General features: G+C 47.2%; 1 protein-coding gene and 1 long non-coding RNA gene across 3 annotated transcripts in view; one reads left to right on the top strand and one right to left on the bottom strand.

Annotated features, from left to right (window-relative positions):
• The window catches only part of P3H2 (prolyl 3-hydroxylase 2), a 114,359-nt gene that overhangs the window by 91,092 nt on the left and 3,058 nt on the right, over window positions 1-20,209 (top strand). For both annotated transcript variants that reach the window (XM_082224143.1, XM_082224144.1), the window contains exons 8-14: window positions 1,988-2,082; window positions 6,780-6,907; window positions 7,808-7,903; window positions 11,558-11,708; window positions 12,621-12,738; window positions 13,564-13,639; window positions 16,941-17,081. In XM_082224143.1, coding sequence (XP_082080269.1) covers window positions 1,988-2,082; window positions 6,780-6,907; window positions 7,808-7,903; window positions 11,558-11,708; window positions 12,621-12,738; window positions 13,564-13,639; window positions 16,941-17,081 — 805 coding nt within the window. The remainder of the gene's footprint in view (window positions 1-1,987; window positions 2,083-6,779; window positions 6,908-7,807; window positions 7,904-11,557; window positions 11,709-12,620; window positions 12,739-13,563; window positions 13,640-16,940; window positions 17,082-20,209) is intronic.
• Window positions 777-11,094, bottom strand: LOC309533406. The gene is made up of 3 exons (XR_014220220.1): window positions 10,878-11,094; window positions 10,517-10,653; window positions 777-889 (listed from the first exon to the last, which is right to left on the bottom strand). It is a non-coding gene; the product is annotated as an uncharacterized lncRNA (long non-coding RNA).

The raw sequence follows: 20,209 nt of genomic DNA on the forward strand, positions 1-20,209 counted from the left end.
TTATAAATATAGGCCAGAAGGAGCCTGGCTTTTGCCTTCCTCACTCTATCTCTCTTCCTTTTGCTGTGCTAAGGTTTAGTATTAAACCGAACACCAGAGCAGAAGGAAGAGAGACATAGAGAGGAAGGCAAAACCCAGAATCCTCCTGGCCTATATTTATAGTCAAATGAAACGTTCCATGAACAGGAATGGTAGGAGCGGGATGTCACTGTCAAAGATCACTGCAATGAAGGCAGAAGGCCTTTCCACAGTCAATATCCTACAAACATGAGATGAAGGGTGATCCAAAGGTTGCAATAGGGTGCTCCGAGCACAGCAGCAGACAGGACTGTTCTTCCAGAATAATGATCTGTTTCAATGATAAATCATAGAATCCTAGAGTTGGAAGAGACCCCAAGGGCCATGGAGTCCAACCCCCTGCCAAGCAGGAAACACCATCAGAGCACTCCTGACATATGGTTGTCAAGCCTCTGCTTAAAGACCTCCAAAGAAGGAGACTCCACCACACTCCTTGGCAGCAAATGCCACTGTCCAACAACTCTTACTGTCAGGAAGTTCTTCCTAATGTTTAGGTGGTTCTTCCTAAATCTTCATCAGCAAATTAATAGACCCCAAAGGTACATCAAATGGCCATGGATCAGCTATACTAAAAGTGTAGTAAGCTGATCAGCATACAGTGGTACCTCTGGTTGCAAACGGGATCTTTTCCGGAGGCTCGTTCACAACATGAAAAGAGTGCAACCCGCAGTGGCGCGTCTGTGCATGTGCGGGTTGTGATTTGCCGCTTCTGTGCATGCACGTGACGTCATTTTGCACTTCTGCACAAGCGTGAGCGGTGAAACCCAGAAGTAACCCTTTCCGGTACTTCCGGGTCACCGCAGGACGTAACCTGAAAGAACGTAACATGAAGCAGACGTAACATGAGGTATGACTGTAGTAAGGTGTACTCGGAGCACCCTATTGCGACATTCAGAGTGTTCTGTTTTGCAACACGGGGTTTTCTTTGGTCTGTATTTTTAGTTAGCATGACCTTAATTGGAAGAGATAAGAGAATCAATTCAAACCAGCTTCCCAGAAGGTATAACCCAAACAACCATGACTCTTCTGCCTGCTTCTCTCACACAGAGAAGCTCCTAGTAGCTTCTAGAATCCTCTTGTATTAAGTAGAATAGAAAAGATCTCTACACGTCAGATCAATACTTTCTGCACTAAGAAATGCAAACTGACCGGTTCACTCATGAGCTAGGCTCAGGCAGGCAGCTCAGGTGGCAAAACACCAAGGGGGGGGGGTACAGCTGAAGGCACCCTTCCTCACCTCCACTGCTGGTGCGGAAGCAGCAGTGTCTGCTTCCAGTAGGATCTTGCAAAATCTTGTAGGCTCCATGAGATCTTGCTGGAACCTGCCATTATCAATGCTATGGGGAGGGGAGCCTTTAGGAGGGGGCTGCTGTGCTGGGGGGCAGCTCCTTCTCATTTCACCACCAGGATGTGCCCCCCCTTGCATGTCAGTGTTCAACGAATGCGCCACGGGGAATTGTCTCCCGCCGTTACTGCGCACCCATAATTCCTTTTTTTTTTTGCTTAGACATTTTTATTAATTTTCATTGATTATACATAAATACAATCTAGATTACATATATTGCATATAACATAGCTGTTACAAGAGTCATATATATGGTACACAGTTATTTTAGGCTCCACCGAGCCTCAGACTTCCCTTCACTTTATTGGTAAGTATCAGATAATTTCTAAAGTTACGTGTTTTACCTCCTTTACATATTTGCCAAACACTGTTAGAGTTATTCTATCCCTGCCAGAGTCATCAAAGTTGTATACTTATCTCTTATACACGTCAGATATTTATTCCAATTTTCATGAAACTTCCAGTCATCCTGGTCTCTTAGTCTTACTGTTATTCTAGCTAGTTCAGCATAATTTATCCTCTTGTTCTGCGCACCCATAATTCCTTGTGACTTCTGCTCCGCAGGATTCCTTCAGGGGTCCTGAGCGACAACGCAGACGGTTCTGGGAAGGCAGTAGGAAAGAAGACTGTGCCCAAACTGGACCGTGAGCTCAGGGAAGGTAAGATTCGGTCCACCGGCAGCTGCCGACCACAGGAGAAACTTTGGCTAGAGCAAAGCAGCCGCAATCGGCTCCCTAGGAACTCACACCACTCGTGCTATGCCACGGTTTCCTTTATTGTTTCATAAAATTTATATGCCGCTCGACTGTTGAAGAGCCTCAAAGCAGGTTATGAAAGGAACGAAGCTGCAAAATTGTTGGTAAAAAAGGTTAAAATGCTCCAAAAGACTTAAAACCTGCAACAGACTAAAAACACACCAGCTTTCCAGATATCTGGGTCAGCTTGTCCAAAACCAAAATGTTCTAACAGGCTCTGAAAAGTGCACCTGCCTGACATCAATAGGCAGAGAGTCCCAAAGCTTCTATCGCCATAGGAGCCAACTCCTAGGGGCAGAGGGGTCTAAAATATTTGAGGGGGCTGTCCCCCCCAGGTTAATGGGTGTTGTTGTCAAATAGGATGTGTGTACTGTGTCATGTGATCAGTTGTGTGGGGTGGGGCTTACCTACCCCCCTTCCCAATATTTTATTCAAGTTAGCACACTGTCCGCCACATTAAAAGGTCGGTTTCTTGGATTAGTGTAATGTAGTGTTGGACATGGGTGGCGCTGTGGGTTAGACCACAGAGCCTAGGACTTGCCGATCAGAAGGTCGGCGGTTCGAAGCCCCACGACGGGGTGAGCTCCCGTTGCTCGGTCCCTGCTCCTGCCAACCTAGCAGTTCGAAAGCACGTCAATGTGCAAGTAGATAAATAGGTACTGCTCCGGCAGGAAGGTAAAGGGCGTTTCTGTGCGCTGCTCTGATTTGTAAGAAACGGCTTACTCCTGCTGGCCACATGACCCGGAAGCTGTACGCCGTCTCCCTCGGCCAGTAAAGCGAGATGAGCGCTGCAACCCCAGAGTCGGTCACGGCTGGACCTAATGGTCAGGAGTCCATTTACCTTTACGCTTTAATGTAGTGTAATATAATATTATTATTATATTATATAGTGTAATGTGTGAATAAGACTTCTGAATGTTTGTGGTCTCCCTTTATTGTGGTGCCTGGATAGAGCCCGTCTGCTACTTTGTAATGTAGATGAAGTCCAGAAGAGCTGGAAGCCCAAAGATTGCTCTTATCTTGCCATCTTCTGGTGCAATTCTGCTGTGACAGCAAAGCCAGTTTTGATAGAAACGTTCCGCAGCGTCATCCTCTTTATTCCTCCCCCTGCTTCCTGTATCCCCCCCCCTGTAATTTTGCGAGGCTAGACAAATTGAGCATGATTTAGCGCTGTCCCACCTTCCTCCCATCTGGTTCGCTTTTTCGTTCCGGCATGCAAGGAGGCCAGTCGTCTCCAAATGCCTGGCTTTCGTCTTCTCCTCTCGCAGATTTATTTTACTCTGTTTTATTTGGTTGCTATCAAACCGTCTGGTGGGACGAGGCAACCGCTCCCCTTTGTGCGCCTGAGAAAAGGGCAAAGGCCTCTCTCTCTGTGACAATCGCGCATTTCCCTCCCGCAGAGTTTCCCGTGGCGCGTGGCTGATTTGCTAGATTGCACTCAGAGACCCCACCCAAGCTACAGAAAACACCCAATAACCAGCCGTGGATTCCGCATGCGGTCAGAAAAACACGGGGCTGGTTCCTTTCCAGACACAGACCTGTTATTATGGACAATGATGGGAGGTTAACCAGCTGTGCTAAAGCCCATCTTGGCTCATGGCTGACCTCCCTTATGAGTTCCTTCTACTACTAGCAGAGCTGCTTTCCTTCCAGTGGCTTTGAGTGTAATGGAATGCCTTCCCTTTACATTGAAATACTGCGCTGTATGGATGAGGCTGTTCTGCTCAGCTTGAATCGATTTTCAGGAGCCCTGAAAGCCCTGAAAGCCGTGGCAAAACTGGCCAAGTGGAACTGACCTGCTTAAGAACATAGGAAGAACCATAGAATCATGGAATCATGTTGTTGTTTAGTCGTTTAGTCGTGTCCGCCTCTTTGTGACCCCCTGGACCAGAGCAAACCAGGCACTCCTGTCTTCCACTGCCTCCCGCAGTTTGGTCAGACTCATGCTGGTAGCTTCGAGAACACTGTCCCACCATCTCGTCCTCTGTCGTCCCCTTCTCCTTGTGCCCTCCATCTTTCCCAACATCAGGGTCTTTTCCATGGAGTCTTCTCTTCTCATGAGGTGGCCAGAGTCTTGGAGCCTCAGCTTCAGGATCTGTCCTTCCAGTGAGCACTCAGGGCTGATTTCGTTCAGAATGGAGAGGTTTGATCTTCTTGCAGTCCATGGGACTCTCAAGAGTCTCCTCCAGCACCAGAACTCAAAACCATCAATTCTTCGGCGATCAGCCTTCTTGATGGTCCAGCTCTCACTTCCGTACATCACTACTGGGAAAACCACTACTGGGAAAACCATAGCTTTAACTATACAGGCTAGGGTTAGGAGTAGGCCCCCAATACCTGAGAGACCTTCCCCATCCCTGTGGACCACCAGCATTTCAAAGTCTGATAGTCATTTGTGCCACCAGTGCCCCCTACTGCCTCCTTGCCTCTTTGCCCCACGCTAGGGCACCCCACTGCGCTCCAGGGGCGCTGCAGTCCAATTTGCAAACCACTGATCTGAGAAGCAACGCACTGTGTGCATAAGCAGGGCTTTACTTGTGAGGAGGCGTCTCTCAGGTTCATGGGAGCTGGCCTCTGAGAAGTGCCCAATGCCTCCGGGCCCCCACCCCTCCATACAAAGGCCTCTGTCCTCTTCCTCTTGCATCTGTGGGCGTTACGAGGACGGGGCATCTCTGGAATGTGGAAAAGCGCGTTGCCAAGAATCCCTTGTGTGTGTTGCGTGTGTGCATTTTGCAGATTGCATCCCGCTCCATTGATACCCTGAACCATAGCAATACCCCACAACACTGCTGGGGAGGAAAGCCAGCCCTCTTCCCACCCACCTATGTGAGAGTTTTGCCCAAGACCCCACATGACCTCATGGAAAGTTCTAGAGACCCACAGCGACACTGATGAGTATTTCAGGCCACGCTGGGATCTTTGTCCAAATCTGCAACCCCTGCACAAAAGGCAACACGGTTCAGCTAAAACGGAAGATGGTTTACACTGGCCAGGGTACAAAAAGTCCATTAGCTTTCTGTGTGTGTGTGTGTGTGTGTGTGTGTGTGTGTGTGTTCATTTCTCTGTGTGTGTCTGTCTGTGCGTGTTCTCTCCCTCCTGAAAGATTCCAGGCTGAGCATTTCAGGCAATGTGGACCCATCTGTTTTCTGAAAAGTCAGGGGGGGGGGAAACAGAGAGCCCCAAAACTCTTCCCCCAGATTCCCAACCTGCTCTTGCTGCCTCTGATCTTGGCTGCACTTCCAGGTCCTCCACTCAACAATTTTGGCATAAAGTGATATTTTTCCCCCGGGGAAAAGCCTCTCCTCCAATATGCTGATTTAGCAGCCTTGTAAATAAATGCACAAAAGCCAGCTGGCTGCTGTTCTAATTGCCGTTGTTTTCTTTTTTAATTCTTTTGGCTCTGTTTTGTAAGTATCCTTCCTTTCTGCCCCGTTTTCTGGACATAGAATAATAGAGCTGGACAGCAGAATCATAGAATCATAGGATTGTAGAGCTGGAAAGGGACCGTGAGCATCATCTGGTCCAACTCCCTGCAAGGCAGAAATCTCAGCTAAAGCATCTATGGTAGATGATTATACAACCTCTGTTTACAGACCTCCAAGGAAGGGGAGCCCACCACCGCCCCAGGGAGTCTATTCCACTGTCAAACAGCTCTTACTGCAAGAAAGTTCTTCCTAAGGTGTAGTCAAGCTCTCCGTTCTTGTCATTTGAATCCATTGGTTCAGAGGTCCTACCCTCTGGAAAACAAGCTTGCTCTGTGATTTCTGTGGGATGTAATCCTCCAGAGTGAAGGCATTGAAGGTCCTGTGTGAGTGTCTGGAGACAGTTGGAGGATGGATGGCGGCTAACAGATTGAGGTTGAATCCTGACAAGACAGAAGGACTGTTTTTGGGGGACAGGAAGCGGGCAGGTGTGGAGGACTCCCTGGTCCTGAATGGGGTAGCTGTGCCCCTGAAGGACCAAGTGTTCAAGAAGGACACTGACAAACTGGAATGTGTCCAGAGGAGGGCAACCAAAATGGTCAAAGGCCTGGAAACGATGCCTTATGAGGAACGGCTAAGGGAGCTGGGCATGTTTAGCCTGGAGAAGAGGAGGTTAAGGGGTGATATGATAGCCATGTTGAAATATATAAAAGGGTGTCATATAGAGGAGGGAGAAAGGTTGTTTTCTGCTGCTCCAGAGAAGCGGACACGGAGCAATGGATCCAAACTACAAGAAAGAAGATTCCACCTAAACATTAGGAAGAACTTCCTGACAGTAAGAGCTGTTTGACAGTGGAATTTGCTGTCAAGGAGTGTGGTGGAGTCTCCTACTTTGGAGGTCTTTAAGCAGAGGCTTGACAACCATATGTCAGGAGTGCTCTGATGGTGTTTCCTGCTTGGCAGGGGGTTGGACTCGATGGTCCTTGTGGTCTCTTCCAACTCTATGATTCTATGATTCTAAATAAAAAAAAGGCATCCGAGTCAGTTGAATGGCCCATGGCCTTTGTCTTGCTCCTCTGCATAAGCCGCTCCCAGCTAAGTATCTGAGGGTTGAGAGAAGCAAAAGTGAACTCCTCTTGCAAAGTGATTTTCCATCTCTCTCGCTCTGTCTCTTCCCAGGTGGTCCCCTCCTCTTCAGCGATGTAAAATTTGTGTACAACTCAGAGCAGCTGAACGGGACCCAGAGGGTGCTGCTGGACAACGTGATCACAGAGGACGAGTGTCAGGAGTTGCACCGGGTCGCCAATGTGAGTAACCGGTGACTCAGGGTGCAAGAGACGTTGTGGGCATGCACAGGAATGCAAATTATTTCTGTTATCCTGTCTACAACTGGGGCATGGAGTGAGGATGTTTGTTGCCTTGGCTGCGACTGATGAAGAAGAAGAAGAAGAGTTTGGATTTGATATCCCGCCTTTCACTCCCTTTAAGAAGTCTCAAAGCGGCTAACATTCTCCTTTCCCTTCCTCCCCCACAACAAGCAGTGGGGCTGAGAGACTTCAGAGAATTGTGACTGGCCCAAGGTCACCCAGCAGCTGCATGTGGAGGAGCGGAGACACGAACCCGGTTTCCCAGATTACGTGACTACCGCTCTTAACCACTACACCACACTGGCACTGATGACTAAAAGTCTCGCGGGGCTTTAAGGCTTGCAGATTTTTGCAGCAAAGCCAGCCTGCCCTAACCTAATGGTCTGCAGGTGTTTTGGCGCCCAACGCCCACCTACCTTTGCCAAATGGTGTGGCAGCAGCTTTCTGAATATTTGCTGAAGAAATTGATGTTCTGCCCAGTGTCAAAAGAGCACAGGGCTGTGTAGAACAAAGGGATAAAATAATGGAACATCCATACATAGGACAATATCCTTTAAAAAACCCAGTTGTATAAATGCAATGCAATTCACAGTAACACCTCCAGCCTCCAGGGGGCAGCACTTCCCACTCTAGGAACCCCTGCCCTAGACATTCTGCAGCTTGCGCCCCATGGGAAAGGCTGGTTGCTCCCTACAGAATCTCCCATTCATCTCTCTGGGGTTTGCAATGACCTTCCAAGTGAATGGAATCCCTTGGTGTCATCCTTTAAGCTCGGAAGCTGGAAAGTCCAATGTTGCGTCAACATATTGGAATAATCCTGATATCCTTTTTCTGTTTCAGGGAATTCTGCTGGCTGGAGATGGGTACCGGGGGAAGACGTCACCCCACACACCCAACGAGAAGTTCGAAGGGGCCACCGTCCTCAAAGCTCTCAAGGTACGAGGGTTGCTGCTCAACTTGCAGTCGACTGGACTCTCTTCTTACCTGGGATCTCAGAACTCCTCTTTTAGCTCCTGATCCAACCCCGGTGGCATAATAATAATTTAATAATTTAATAATTTAATAATTTAATAATTTAATAATTTAATAATTTAATAATTTAATAATTTAATAATTTAATAATTTAATAATTTAATAATTTAATAATTTAATAATTTAATAATTTAATAATTTAATAGTTTGATAATTTGATAATTTGATAATTTGATAATTTAATTATTGTGCCCTGCCCATCTGGCTGTGTTTCCCCAGCCACTCTGGGCAGCTTCCAACAAAGATTATGGTATAGGGCAGGAATAGAGAAGCAGAGGTCTATGGCGCAACCCCATTTGGAATGCTGTGCGCAGTTCTGGTTGTCTCGCCTCGAAAAGGATACAATAGACTTGGAAAAGGTTCAGAGAAGGGCAGCCGAAATGGCCAAGGGAATGGAGTGAAGAAATAATAATATAATAACAATAAATTATTACTTATACCCCGCCCATCTGGCTGGGACTCCCCAGCCACTCTGGGCGGCTCCCAACAGAATATTAAAAACACTATAAAACATCAAACATTAAATTCTTCCCTGTAGAGGGCTGCCTTCAGATGTCTTCTAAAAGTCAGGTAGTTGTTTACTTCCTTGACATCTGATGGGAGGGTGTTCCACAGGGCGGGCGCCACCACCGAGAAGGCCCTCTGCCTGGTTCCCTGTAACCTCACTTCTTGCAGGGAGGGAGCTGCCAGAAGGCCCTCAGAGCTGGACCTCAGCACTGGCGTGAAGAAATGTTGCAGTGTTTGGGACTTTTCAGTTTAGAGGAAAGATGAATTAAGGGCACATTTCCACTTTTCCTATGCCTAGAATGAATGGGTCCGAGAGGCTTTGCATTTGCCATGCAGCTTTCCCTGGGGAAACCCATTCTCTAGTGCTGAATCAGAACAAACAGCAATCCGCATAAAACCCAATTTCCATTTGGTCCGATTCAGCGGTAAACCATGAGTTCCCCAGGGAAAAGTGGGGCAAATAGCAGTGTGGATGAGCCCTTTGAGGTGACATGATAGCACAGGGGTCAGCAACCTAAGACCCATGGGCTGGAAGCTGCCCGTGGGGGTTGTTTGACTGGCCCACGAGCCGCCCCCGAACCAAGCTGCCCACTCGTGCGCTGCGCTAAAGCAGCACGGTGCGGGGACTTGCTTCCGTGGTGCCAAAAATCACATCTGCACAGATGCCGAAAATTGCGGGCTCACGCACAGGTGCAATCCAGAACCACAGCGGGATTTCTGCGGGACTGATCTGGCCCAGGCAAGATAAACCTTATTGACCCCTGCGACAGCACTTTAAGAAACTGTGCATGGCACAGAGAGAGTGGATAGGGAGAAATTTTCCTCCCTCTCTCTGAACACTAGAACTCGCGCACATCCAACGAAACTGACCGTTGGAAAACTCAGGGTCGATAAAAGGAAAGTCCTTCTTCAAGCAGCACAGAGTTAAACAACGGAACTCCCTGCCACAGTGACGGCCACCAACCGGGGTGGCTTAAATTGAGGATTGGACGGATCCATGGAGGAGAGGTGTCAGGGAATGGTCTGATGATGACCAGCTTCTCTCTGATTGAGAGCTGGAGGGGGAAGCGCCCACCCCCCCACCCCCCGTCCATAGTGTGTTCAGAAGCAGAGAGAGAGACAGAAGCTAAACAGGTTAGGGAGGAATTACCTAGTTATGAGATAATGACAAGGGAGCCAGAAGGGAGGGGACAGCTAGAAGAGACATCAGTCAAGAGTGTGGGGGACCCCCCCTCACCACGGACTCAGAGGTCCGGGCGTGTCAGAGAGCAAAGGAGGCAGAGGGAGGGAGGAACTCCCCACTGGCGCCTAGAATGCTGCAGAAGTCGGAAGGAGGGTTTAGAGTAGGCAACTGCCCTCCTTGCGGAGAGCTGTATATTTGTGCTTGCAACATGACACTGTAATAAAAGGACTACAGTGGTACCTCTGGCTGTGAACAGGATCCGTTCCAGAGGCCCGTTTGAAACATGAATAGAACGCAACACGCAGTGGCGCATCTGTGTACGCGCGGGTCCCAATTTGCCGCTTCTGCACCTGTGCATGACATCATTAACCCAGAAGTAACCCTTTCCGGTACTTCTGGGTCACTTTGGGATGTTTCCAAGCACAATTCAAAGTGTTGGTGCTGACCTTTAAAGCCCTAAACGGCCTCGGTCCAGTATACCTGAAGGAGCGTCTCCATCCCCATCATTCTGCCCGGACGCTGAGGTCCAGCACCGAGGGCCTTCTGGCGGTTCCCTCACTACGAGAAGCCAAGTTACAGGGAACCAGGCAGAGGGCCTTCTCAGTGGTGGCGCCCGCCCTGTGGAACGCCCTTCCAGCAGATGTCAAGGAAATAAACAACTACCTGACATTCAGAAGACATCTTAAGGCAGCCCTGTTCAGGGAAGTTTTTAACGTGTGATATTTTACTCTATTTTTGGTTTCTATGAAAGCCGCCCAGAGTGGCTGGGGAGGCCCAGCCAGATGGATGGGGTATAAATAATAAATTATTATTATAATTATTATAACCTGAAAAAACGTATCATGAAGCAAACTTAACACGAGGTATGACTATATAAGCATATCAACTGCTTGTTAGTTCTTATCTGTGAAGTTACCAAAGGGAGAGGAGGACTCCCCATGCCTTACAAGGGGGCAGTCAGTGGCTCCTAGCCTTCGGCCTCCACAATTGGAACAAAATAAAATTAAAAAATCCTTCCAGTAGCACCTTAGAGACCACCTAAGTTTGTTCTTGGTATGAACTTTTGTGTGCATGCACACTTCAAAAGGTCATACCAAGAACAAACTTAGTTGGCTTCTAAGGTGCTACTGGAAGGAATTTTTTTAAAAAAAGTTGTTTTGACTACAGCAGACCAACACGGCTACCTACCTGTATCCACAATTGGAGGCAGTGATGCTTCTGAACCCCAGTTATTGGCAACCACAAGGAGGGAAGAAAGTGCTTTTGTGTTCAAAACTTCCCTTGGGTTTCTTGCGGGGAACTGGTTGGCCCCTGGTTGGGAACAGGATGCTGGGAGTGGTAGGCCCTTGGCCTGATCCTGCAAGGCTCTTCTTGTGTTCTGACGTAGGAGAATCCCCATAGAGGCTAGTGGTGCAGGGCTCCAGGACACCAAGTTCTGGAGGGCGCCAGGGGAGAGGCAGAGGCTGGACGCGGCGCCTCCCAACATCAGCTCACCGCCCTTGCCTGCCTCCGCCATGCCGCGCCAAAGCAGTGCCACGCCTGGAGCCTCCTTCTGCCGTGGCCACCACGGCACGGAGCATCCAGCTGAGCCAGGAGGCACCGCATCCAGCCTCCGCCTCTTCCCCGCCGGAGGAGCTGCCCTCCAGCTGCTGCCTGCCTCCTCCAGCTCCGCTGGCAGCGCTGTCCTTCCCCCCAAAAGGTCAACAACTCTGGGAAACTGAGGTGTGTGTGCGCACGCCAGAGGGAGCTTTGCACCACGGCGCCGGATATGTTTAAGATGGCCCTGAGGAGAAGCTCTCCACATCCTTGGTTTGAAGGTGGGCTGAATTTGGAACTGAGGGAACAATTGCACTCTGGTTTGCCCGCAGTTCGGCTACGAGGGGAGAGTTCCCCTGGGGAGCGCCCGCCTCTTCTACGATGTCAGCGAGAAAGCCCGCAGGATCGTGGAGTCGTACTTCAGGCTCAATTCCACCCTCTATTTCTCCTACACGCACCTGGTGTGCCGGACGGCTCTGTCAGGTAAGGCCTGGCTCAAAAAACTTTCCAGTCTGCCAAACCTCCCTTCTGCATGCTGTTCAGAGATGTTGATTGAATTACATAACTTAGAATGCAGAATTGCAGAATTATCCATGGTAGAGCCATTGCTCAGACTCGAATGCGGTCGCCTCCTCACTATAGGTTTATGTGGCTTCCCCCCAATAATTTGTTGGTTCTTGTTTGCCGGGGTTTGTAAGCCATTGGGAGATTTCTGTGAAGATATGAAGTGCTATGAGCATTCACTAAGCAAATGAAATAAATGAACTTGGAGGGAATCTGTGCTTTGTGAAACAACATGTAAAGCAAAACACAGCTGTCCTCTGAAATCCTCCAGAAGAATGTGAATACAATTCTCTAGGTAAATAAGGTGAACAGAATTCTGTGTATTAAGGGAAAGTATGCATAACAATGCGTAAAGGTAAAGGGACCCCTGACCATTAGGTCCAGTCGTGACCGACTCTGGGGTGCTCATCTCGCTTTATTGGCCAAGGGAGCCGGCGTACAGCTTCCAGGTCATGTGGCCAGCATGACTAAGCCGCTTCTGGCAAGCCACAGCAGCGCACAGAAACGCCATTTACCTTCCCACCGGAGTGGTACCTATTTATCTACTTGCACTTTGATGTGCTTTCGAACTGCTAGGTTGGCAGGAGCAGGGACTGAGCAACGGGAGCTCACCCTGTTGCGGGGATTCGAACCACTGACCTTCTGATCGGGAAGTCCCTGTGGTTTAACCCACAGCGCCACCCGCGTACATTACTGAAAATATGGCCAGTCATGACTCAGTAGTTTGCACAGCAACAATGAAATAATCTGTTGCCGTTTATTTAGTGAGAGCCGGGATGAAGTGAGAAGTTGCCAGCAAGGCTGAACCTCCCATTTCTCTGCCCTCTGCAGGCCACCAGGAGCGGAGGAATGACCTCAGCCACCCTATCCATGCTGACAATTGCCTCCTGGACCCGGAAGCCAATGAGTGTTGGAAAGAGCCCCCCGCTTACACCTTCCGAGATTACAGGTAGGGTTGGGAACCCGCAATTTCCATGGGAAATTCTCTGTTTCAGAAAAAAATATACACCGTCTAAGCCGTTCATGGGCTCCCCAACTACTTTCTGCCACCCCATCACCTAATAATAATAATAATAATAATAATAATAATAATTTATTATTTATATCCCGCACATCTGGCTGGGTTTCCCCAGCCACTCTGGGCAGCTTCCAACAATAGATTAAAAATACATTAAAACATCAAACATTAAAAACTTCCCTAAACAGGGTTGCCTTCAGATGTCTTTTAAAGAGAAGATAGCTACTTATTTCCTTCACATCTGAAGGGAGAGTGTTCCACAGGACAGGCGCCACCACCGAGAAGGCCCTCTGCCTGGTTCCCTGTAACTTCGCTTCTCGCAGCGAGGGAACCGCCAGAAGACCCTCAGCGCTGGACATCAGTGTCTGGGCAGAACGATGGGGGTGGAGATGCTCCTTCAGGTATACTGGGCCTTTGAGGCCGTTTAGGGCTTTTAAGGTCAGTACCAACACCAATATCTTAATCCAACCAAGTCCTTGAAATGTTGCTTTAGTCAGCAAATTTTCAGTGTACATGCAGAACCCTCCTTGTGCCTTCTCTAGAGGTGTTTTTTAGTTTAACAGTCAGTGTTCCTCCTAAACCATTTCTTACCAGTTTTGTGGTTAGACGGCACTTTTCCAGACACAACAGGGGCCACCCTGATAATGAGACGAACAGAAATTCCACTTCCGGCACTATGAGAGGGACTTGCTTCAGAGCAGGTGGGGACCAGGCTCCCTCCGCTGAGTCTAACCTTCCTGCTTTCTCTCCTGCTAGTGCTCTCCTGTACATGAACAGCGATTTCGAAGGGGGCGAATTTATCTTCACCGAGATGGATGCCAAGACTGTGACGGTGAGCATCACCACCATCAATATTTTATTCGCATGCCGCCTTTCCATAGTTTGAAACTATGCTCAAGGCAGCTTACAACATGGCAAGATTTACATAATTACAAACATAACAGAAGTCATAAACAATAAAAAAACACATCAGAAAGCACACAACCAAATGGCGCTGGCTGCGCAGAGAGGGGGAGAATTCCCCCCCTCTTGTTTTCCCCCTCTAAAACAAGGTGCCGTTTAAGGTGCGTTCAGTCGCCTACCTTGGAAGGCTGGAGAGCAAGAGGGGTCGGTGTGCTTCAGGTTCCTTTCGACCTGCTCTTTGGGGCTGGCGGGGGGAAGCCCACCGCCAGCCCCAAAGAGCAGGTCATAGAATCATAGAATCATAGAATCATAGAGTTGGAAGAGACCACAAGGGCCATCGAGTCCAACCCCCTGCCAAGCAGGAAACACCATCAGAGCACTCCTGACATATGGTTGTCAAGCCTCTGCTTAAAGACCTCCAAAGTAGGAGACTCCACCACACTCCTTGGCAGCAAATTCCACTGTCAAACAGCTCTTACTGTCAGGAAGTTCTTCCTAATGTTTAGGTGGAATCTTCTTTCTTGTAGTTTGGATCCATTGCTCCGTGTCCGCTTCTCTGGAGCAGCAGAAAACAACCTTTCTCCCTCCTCTATGTGACATCCTTTTATATATTTGAACATGGCTATCGGGGAGCAGCGGAAAGGTGCACAGCGGAAAGGCTGCTGCCATAGCCGCGCGCCACCTCTCCAGGCAGGAGAGGGTCGTGGGGCTATGGCTTCTTCGCTCCATAGGATGCACACACATTTCCCCTTCATTTTTGAAGGGGAAAAGGTGCGTCCTATAGAGCGAAAAATACAGTAAATCATAAGATCTAAAACTAAAGATACAACGATAATATCAATAACAGCAACAGCTCTCTCAAACCCCAGGAAACAATCCTCCAGCCCGAGAATCTGTCGAAATGTTGGACCTGTTCCATATCTGCTATTGGGTCCTCGGAGCACAGATTCACACAAAGTGGCAAACGTCATTGCAGGTTATAACAGGGTTTATTTGAAATGCATATGCAAAGCAAAGGTCCAGCGCAACAATCTCGCAATCGGCACACCCCAATCAGGGTGCGCCCACTTTTTATAGTCTATACCAAAACACACACACAAAAAAACCAGAGAGTGAGACTTTACATTCTTATCCAATCAGGTTCTAACATTCCATGTTTCCCCTTTTGAAGGTTAATACTTCTTAATTTACTCATTCTTTGTGGTCTGCCTGCTACGGCCTTGCCTGTCTTGTCTGCCTGCTATGTCTTGGAACAGTTGCTTTGATAACAGCGTGCTGGAATTTCTATTTCTTTTTTTTAATAATATATTTATTAACTTTTCAAAGGTTATACAAAAAACAAAAATACAAAAATAAAAACACATATAATTCCATTCACTTTTTTTCTTTTAACTTACTTCTCAGACCTCCTCATACCTCCCCTTTTTGTATTCCAATTCAAATTATTCATTCAGCAAATCCTCACCATTAATTTTCACTTAATTTTCCACCTTTCTTTCTCCCCCCCCAATTATCTTAATCATTACAGCTGATAACCACTTAAAATTTCTATTTCTGAGGCCCTTCAAAACAGCCTCAGTTTTTGTAGCTGGAGTCAGTCCGCATTCCACTCTCCCAGGCCAGATGGGAAAGGGCCAGCAAGGCAGAGGCCTCCGAACAAGCTCAGGGGGAGATTGCCAAGGGAGCATTGTGGAAGAGCTCTGTGCCAGATGCTAACCATAGGTTGCTCCCCTACCACGAAAGGCAACAGTATTTGGGGCTTGGGGGTTTTAGGGGAAACGGTGCAAGGGGACAGAGGCGCATAAGATTATGCATGGAGCAGATAAGAGCTTTCCAAACATGCTTTTTAGACATGCATCGTTTCATGACACAGTGATTCAGTTTTGCTAGCAAACCAGGGGCTGAACTAACCCCTTTCCAGGGAGGAGCGCAGGGAACGTTCGCACGACAAACCCGCAGCCGACACAATGATGTGTCTTGGCACACAGTTGGGCAAGCTCTGGTGTAGAGAGAGGAGGTCTTCCTCCCTCTCTCGTAAAACTCAAACCCAGTGGGGATCCTCCAATGCACCTGAAATGTGGGGGATTCATGACAGACGAAAGGAAGTTCTTATTTGCAGTGTTAAACTGCGGAATGCCCAGCTGCAAGATGTAGGGGGGCGGCCACCTATTTGAATGGCTTTTTTAATATTTATAATAAATTTTTATTAGGTTTTTTAAACATATTATTTCCAACAGTAATGAAACATACTTTTACATCTTATATAATTTTTTGACTTCCATCAATCACATCTGAAAATTTCCCAGTCTATTCACTTAATATACATTTCTTACTTCACTATTGCATTTAAGTCTCATAACTAACATCTCTATTCTTTCTCTACTTTGCAATGTTTCAGATATTTCTCCTTACAAAACTTCTTGTGGTCCTACTAGTGTAATTTGTTGATTACAGTTGCTCTTCAAATAGTTTGTATATTTCTTCCAATCTTCTGTAAATCTCTGGTCCCGCAGGTTTCTAATCCTTCCTGTCATTTTACCTAATTCTGCGTAGTCCATTAATTTTATCTGCCATTCTTCTTTTGCTATTTGCATGGCTTTAAAGTGGGATTAGTCCCCAGAGAATAAGGCCAATGGTGACTATAATAATAATAATAATAATAATGATTTATTATTTATACCCCGCCCATCTGGCTGGGTTTCCCTAGCCACTCTGGGCAGCTTCCAACAAAAGATTAAAAATACATTAAAACATCAAACATTAAAAACTTCCCTAAACAGGGCTGCCTTCAGATGTCTTCTAAAAGTTTGGTAGCTATTTTTCTCTTTGACATCTGGTGGGAGGGCGTTCCACAGGGCGGGTGCCACCACCGATAAGTCCCCCTGCCTGGTTCCCTGTAACCTCACTTCTCGCAGGGAGGGAGCCACCAAAAGGCCCTCGGAGCTGGACCTCAGTGTCCAGGCAGAACGATGGAGGTGGAGACTCTCCTTCAGGTATACTAGACCGAGGCCGTTTAGGGCTTGAAAGGTCAGCACCAACAGTTTGAATTGTGCTTGGAAACGTACTGGGAGCCAGTGTAGGTCTTTCAAGACCGGTGTTATGTGGTCTTGGCAACTACTAGTCAGGACAGTCATATGCCGACTCCAGAATCAGAGGCTCCTGATTCCAAACCCTTGGGAAGGGAAAGCGGAATGTCCGCTAACATTTCTTGCCCTTTCTCTGCTTCCCAGGCCTCCATCAAACCCAAATGTGGGCGCATGATCAGCTTTTCATCTGGTGGGGAGAATCCTCATGGCGTGAAGGCTGTGACCAAAGGCCAGCGGTGTGCGGTTGCCTTGTGGTTCACCCTCAACCCTCTCTACCGGGAACTGGTGAGTTTTTCGTTATCACGTTTACATGGGAGAAGAGAGCCTGCAGGAGCTCTCTCACTCGATGAGAAAGGCCATCCACTGAATCCGGATGGAAAGGAGAGAGCTATCAGACCCACGCTGATGCTAGTATGCCAGCAATTTATTTCACTATCTTCATTTTCCTCTTTTTTTAAATAGGCACAAATCTGCTGCAAAATACTGCCCTGGCTTAGTTTCAATGCCTCTCCTATTATCCAAAGGGAATTAGCAGAAAGGTCTTCGACTGGTTCATATCCCAAGCCATTTTTTTCCTTGATTTTCTTTTTTTATCTTTATCCTTTCTCCCTTACAATCAAGATGTGTGTCCATTTTATGAAATGAATGAATAAATGTTGCACACACAGTATTCAGCTGCTGGTTTTGATCTGCAAACCTTTTCAAAACTGATCCATGACATACTGGAAACCAAGTTTATTACTACAGTACTGTCAAATCCAGCTAGTATTTGATAGGGCATCACTTAGATTTTTTTCTTTGGTGATCCCTTGTAGCCGAGTAAGATTGTCTCCCATAAACATGGTGGTAATAATAATAATAATAATAATATAACATAATAACAACAACAATAATAAAATTATTTGTACCCCGCCCACATTAAAATGTCACACATTAATAACTTCCCTAAACAATGAGTCCATAAGTCACTGTGGACGCCAGTTCTGGATCCACACATCCTTCCACAGTGGGGACATTGGTTTCCAGGCGGGAGTTGATCACAGTGTGGATTTGCCAAGTGTGCCTTCCTCTTAGCACATTTCTCCCTTGTGTCCTCAGTTTGAGTGTCTTCAAAGCCCATGGCACCTTTGGTAAAGGCTGTTCTCCAGTTGGAGCGCTTACAGGCCAGTGTTTCCCAGTTGTCGGTGTTTATACTACATTTTTAAAGATTTGCCTTGAGACAGTCTTTGAACCTCTTTTGTTGACCACCAGCATTACGCTTTCCATTTCTAAATTCGGAATAGAGTAGTTGCTTTGGAAGACGATCATCAGGCATCCGCACAACATGACCAGACCAATGAAGTTCACTTAGATTAGGGTACTGCTGACACCTGGTGGTCTGTTTGTAGAATTAACCCGGGACTCATCTCCCGAAATGTACTGCACTATATAGCTTTTGAAAGAGAACGCAGTAGGGAGTTGTGGACCAACACACAACTTGATGAAAGTACATTCCAGCTTTTGAGTCACACAGTGCTCTTCAGCAAGCCAAGAAGAAGAGTTTTGAGCTTAGTCTGTGGCTGAAAATGGCAACGCTACCTGAACAGCAGCCTTATTGCAAAAGCTACAATGCAGCCAAATTTAAGCACTTTTAATTTAAGCAAACCTCCCCAAACTATTCACTATCTCTGCTGTAGCATTATTATCATCATGTAATTCCTGTGTTGCAGAAGGTTGGACTAGATAAGTGTTATGTACTGAGTTGAATAGGATCCAAACTGCAGCAGTCTGATTGGTCCTAGAACAATAGGATCCAAACTGCAGCAGTCTGATTGGTCCTAGAACAATAGGATCCAAATTGCAGCAGTCTGATTGGTCCTAGAACAATAGGATCCAAAATGCAGCAGTCTGATTGGTCCTAGAACAATGCAGCAGTATGATTGGTCTGCAGGAGACACTCAATCCTGCTCCAAATAGAAGTGAATCCACAACCTGATTGGCTTACAGTAGATTTCCGGAATTAGCCAATCATGTTTCCTGCTTGGCAGGGGGTTGGACTCAATGGCCCTTGTGGTCTCTTCCAATTCTATGATTCTATGATTCTATGTGCAGCCCATTGTGTAAATAATGTATATAAAGCAGATACTGTGAGGGGACTTCCATTCATTCCTCCTCACCACTATGAGCGGAATAAAGAGCATGAAATCACTTTGCGACTCTGAGTATATTTCAATAAGCCTCAGGGTCTCTTCCAACACTGCAGTTCTATGATGATGATGATGATGATGATGATGATACCTTTATTGTCAATGTACAACCTGTGTACAATGAAATTAACCAAGCCTCCCCCAAAAAACACTCAATCTCATTGCTCTCTGTGTACTTGTTGCACAACACACCAACCCCAATAGTCAGCTGTGCTATATTATTTTCCGTTCAGCAGCCTAACAGCCCATGGATAGAAACTGTTTTATAGACTGTTGTTATGACTGATTATACTTCTATATCTCCTGCCCGAGGGGAGAAAATTAAAGAGGTGCTGGCTGGGGTGTGAATCATCCCTGAGAATTTTTCTTGCTCTCCTAAGGCATCAATCCCTTGCAATGTCAACTAGCGGACTCAAGGGACAGCCCATGATATCATGTTCTGTGTTCACCACCCTCTGTAAAGACTTTCTGTCCGTGGCCGTCAAGCCAACGTACCACACTGTGATACAACATGAGAGGACACTTTCTATTGTGGACTGGTAGAAGGAGGTCATCTATTGTTGTTTTTAACATTGTTCTTTTGCAAGACCCTGAGGAAATGGAGTCTCTGTTGGGCCTTCCTAACCACCTGAGTTATGTTGATTTTCCAAGTGAGGTCTTCACTAAGGTAAACTCCCGGGAATTTAAAGGAAGAGACTCTCTTCACACACACAGACACCCCAATATACAACGGGGCTAGTTCCCCTCTCTTCTTCCGAAAGTCCAACACCATCTCCTTTGTCTTGCTAATATTTAGGTGCAAGTTATTCTCTAGGCACCATGTAGATACTTTTTGAACCTCCCCCCTGTACGCTGATTCATCTCCACCTGTAATTAGACCCATTATGGTGGTATCATCTGCAAACTTAATAATTACAGGGGATAGATCAGATGAAATACAGTCATATGTGCACAATGATTACAGGTAGGGACTCAGCACACATCCCTGTGGGGTGCCAGTGCTGAGTTTCAGGGAGGTAGATGTAACAGGGCCAATTCTCACTGTTTGACTGATTCTGTGATTCTATGATTCCCCCCCCCCCCCGTCCTTAGGACTGAGAGACCCCCTTGTTCACCACCACATCCCCCAGCCACAGAATCCCTTGGGACATGGTGGACCCTCCTTCATAATCCAGCCTCCACGCTCCCTGGCCCTCCTGACTCCCTCTTCTCTCCCTCCTTCCCTCC

The sequence above is a fragment of the Podarcis vaucheri genome (genome assembly GCF_965113315.1).
Source record: "Podarcis vaucheri genome assembly, chromosome: 5".
Taxonomy (NCBI): Eukaryota; Metazoa; Chordata; class Lepidosauria; order Squamata; family Lacertidae; genus Podarcis; species Podarcis vaucheri.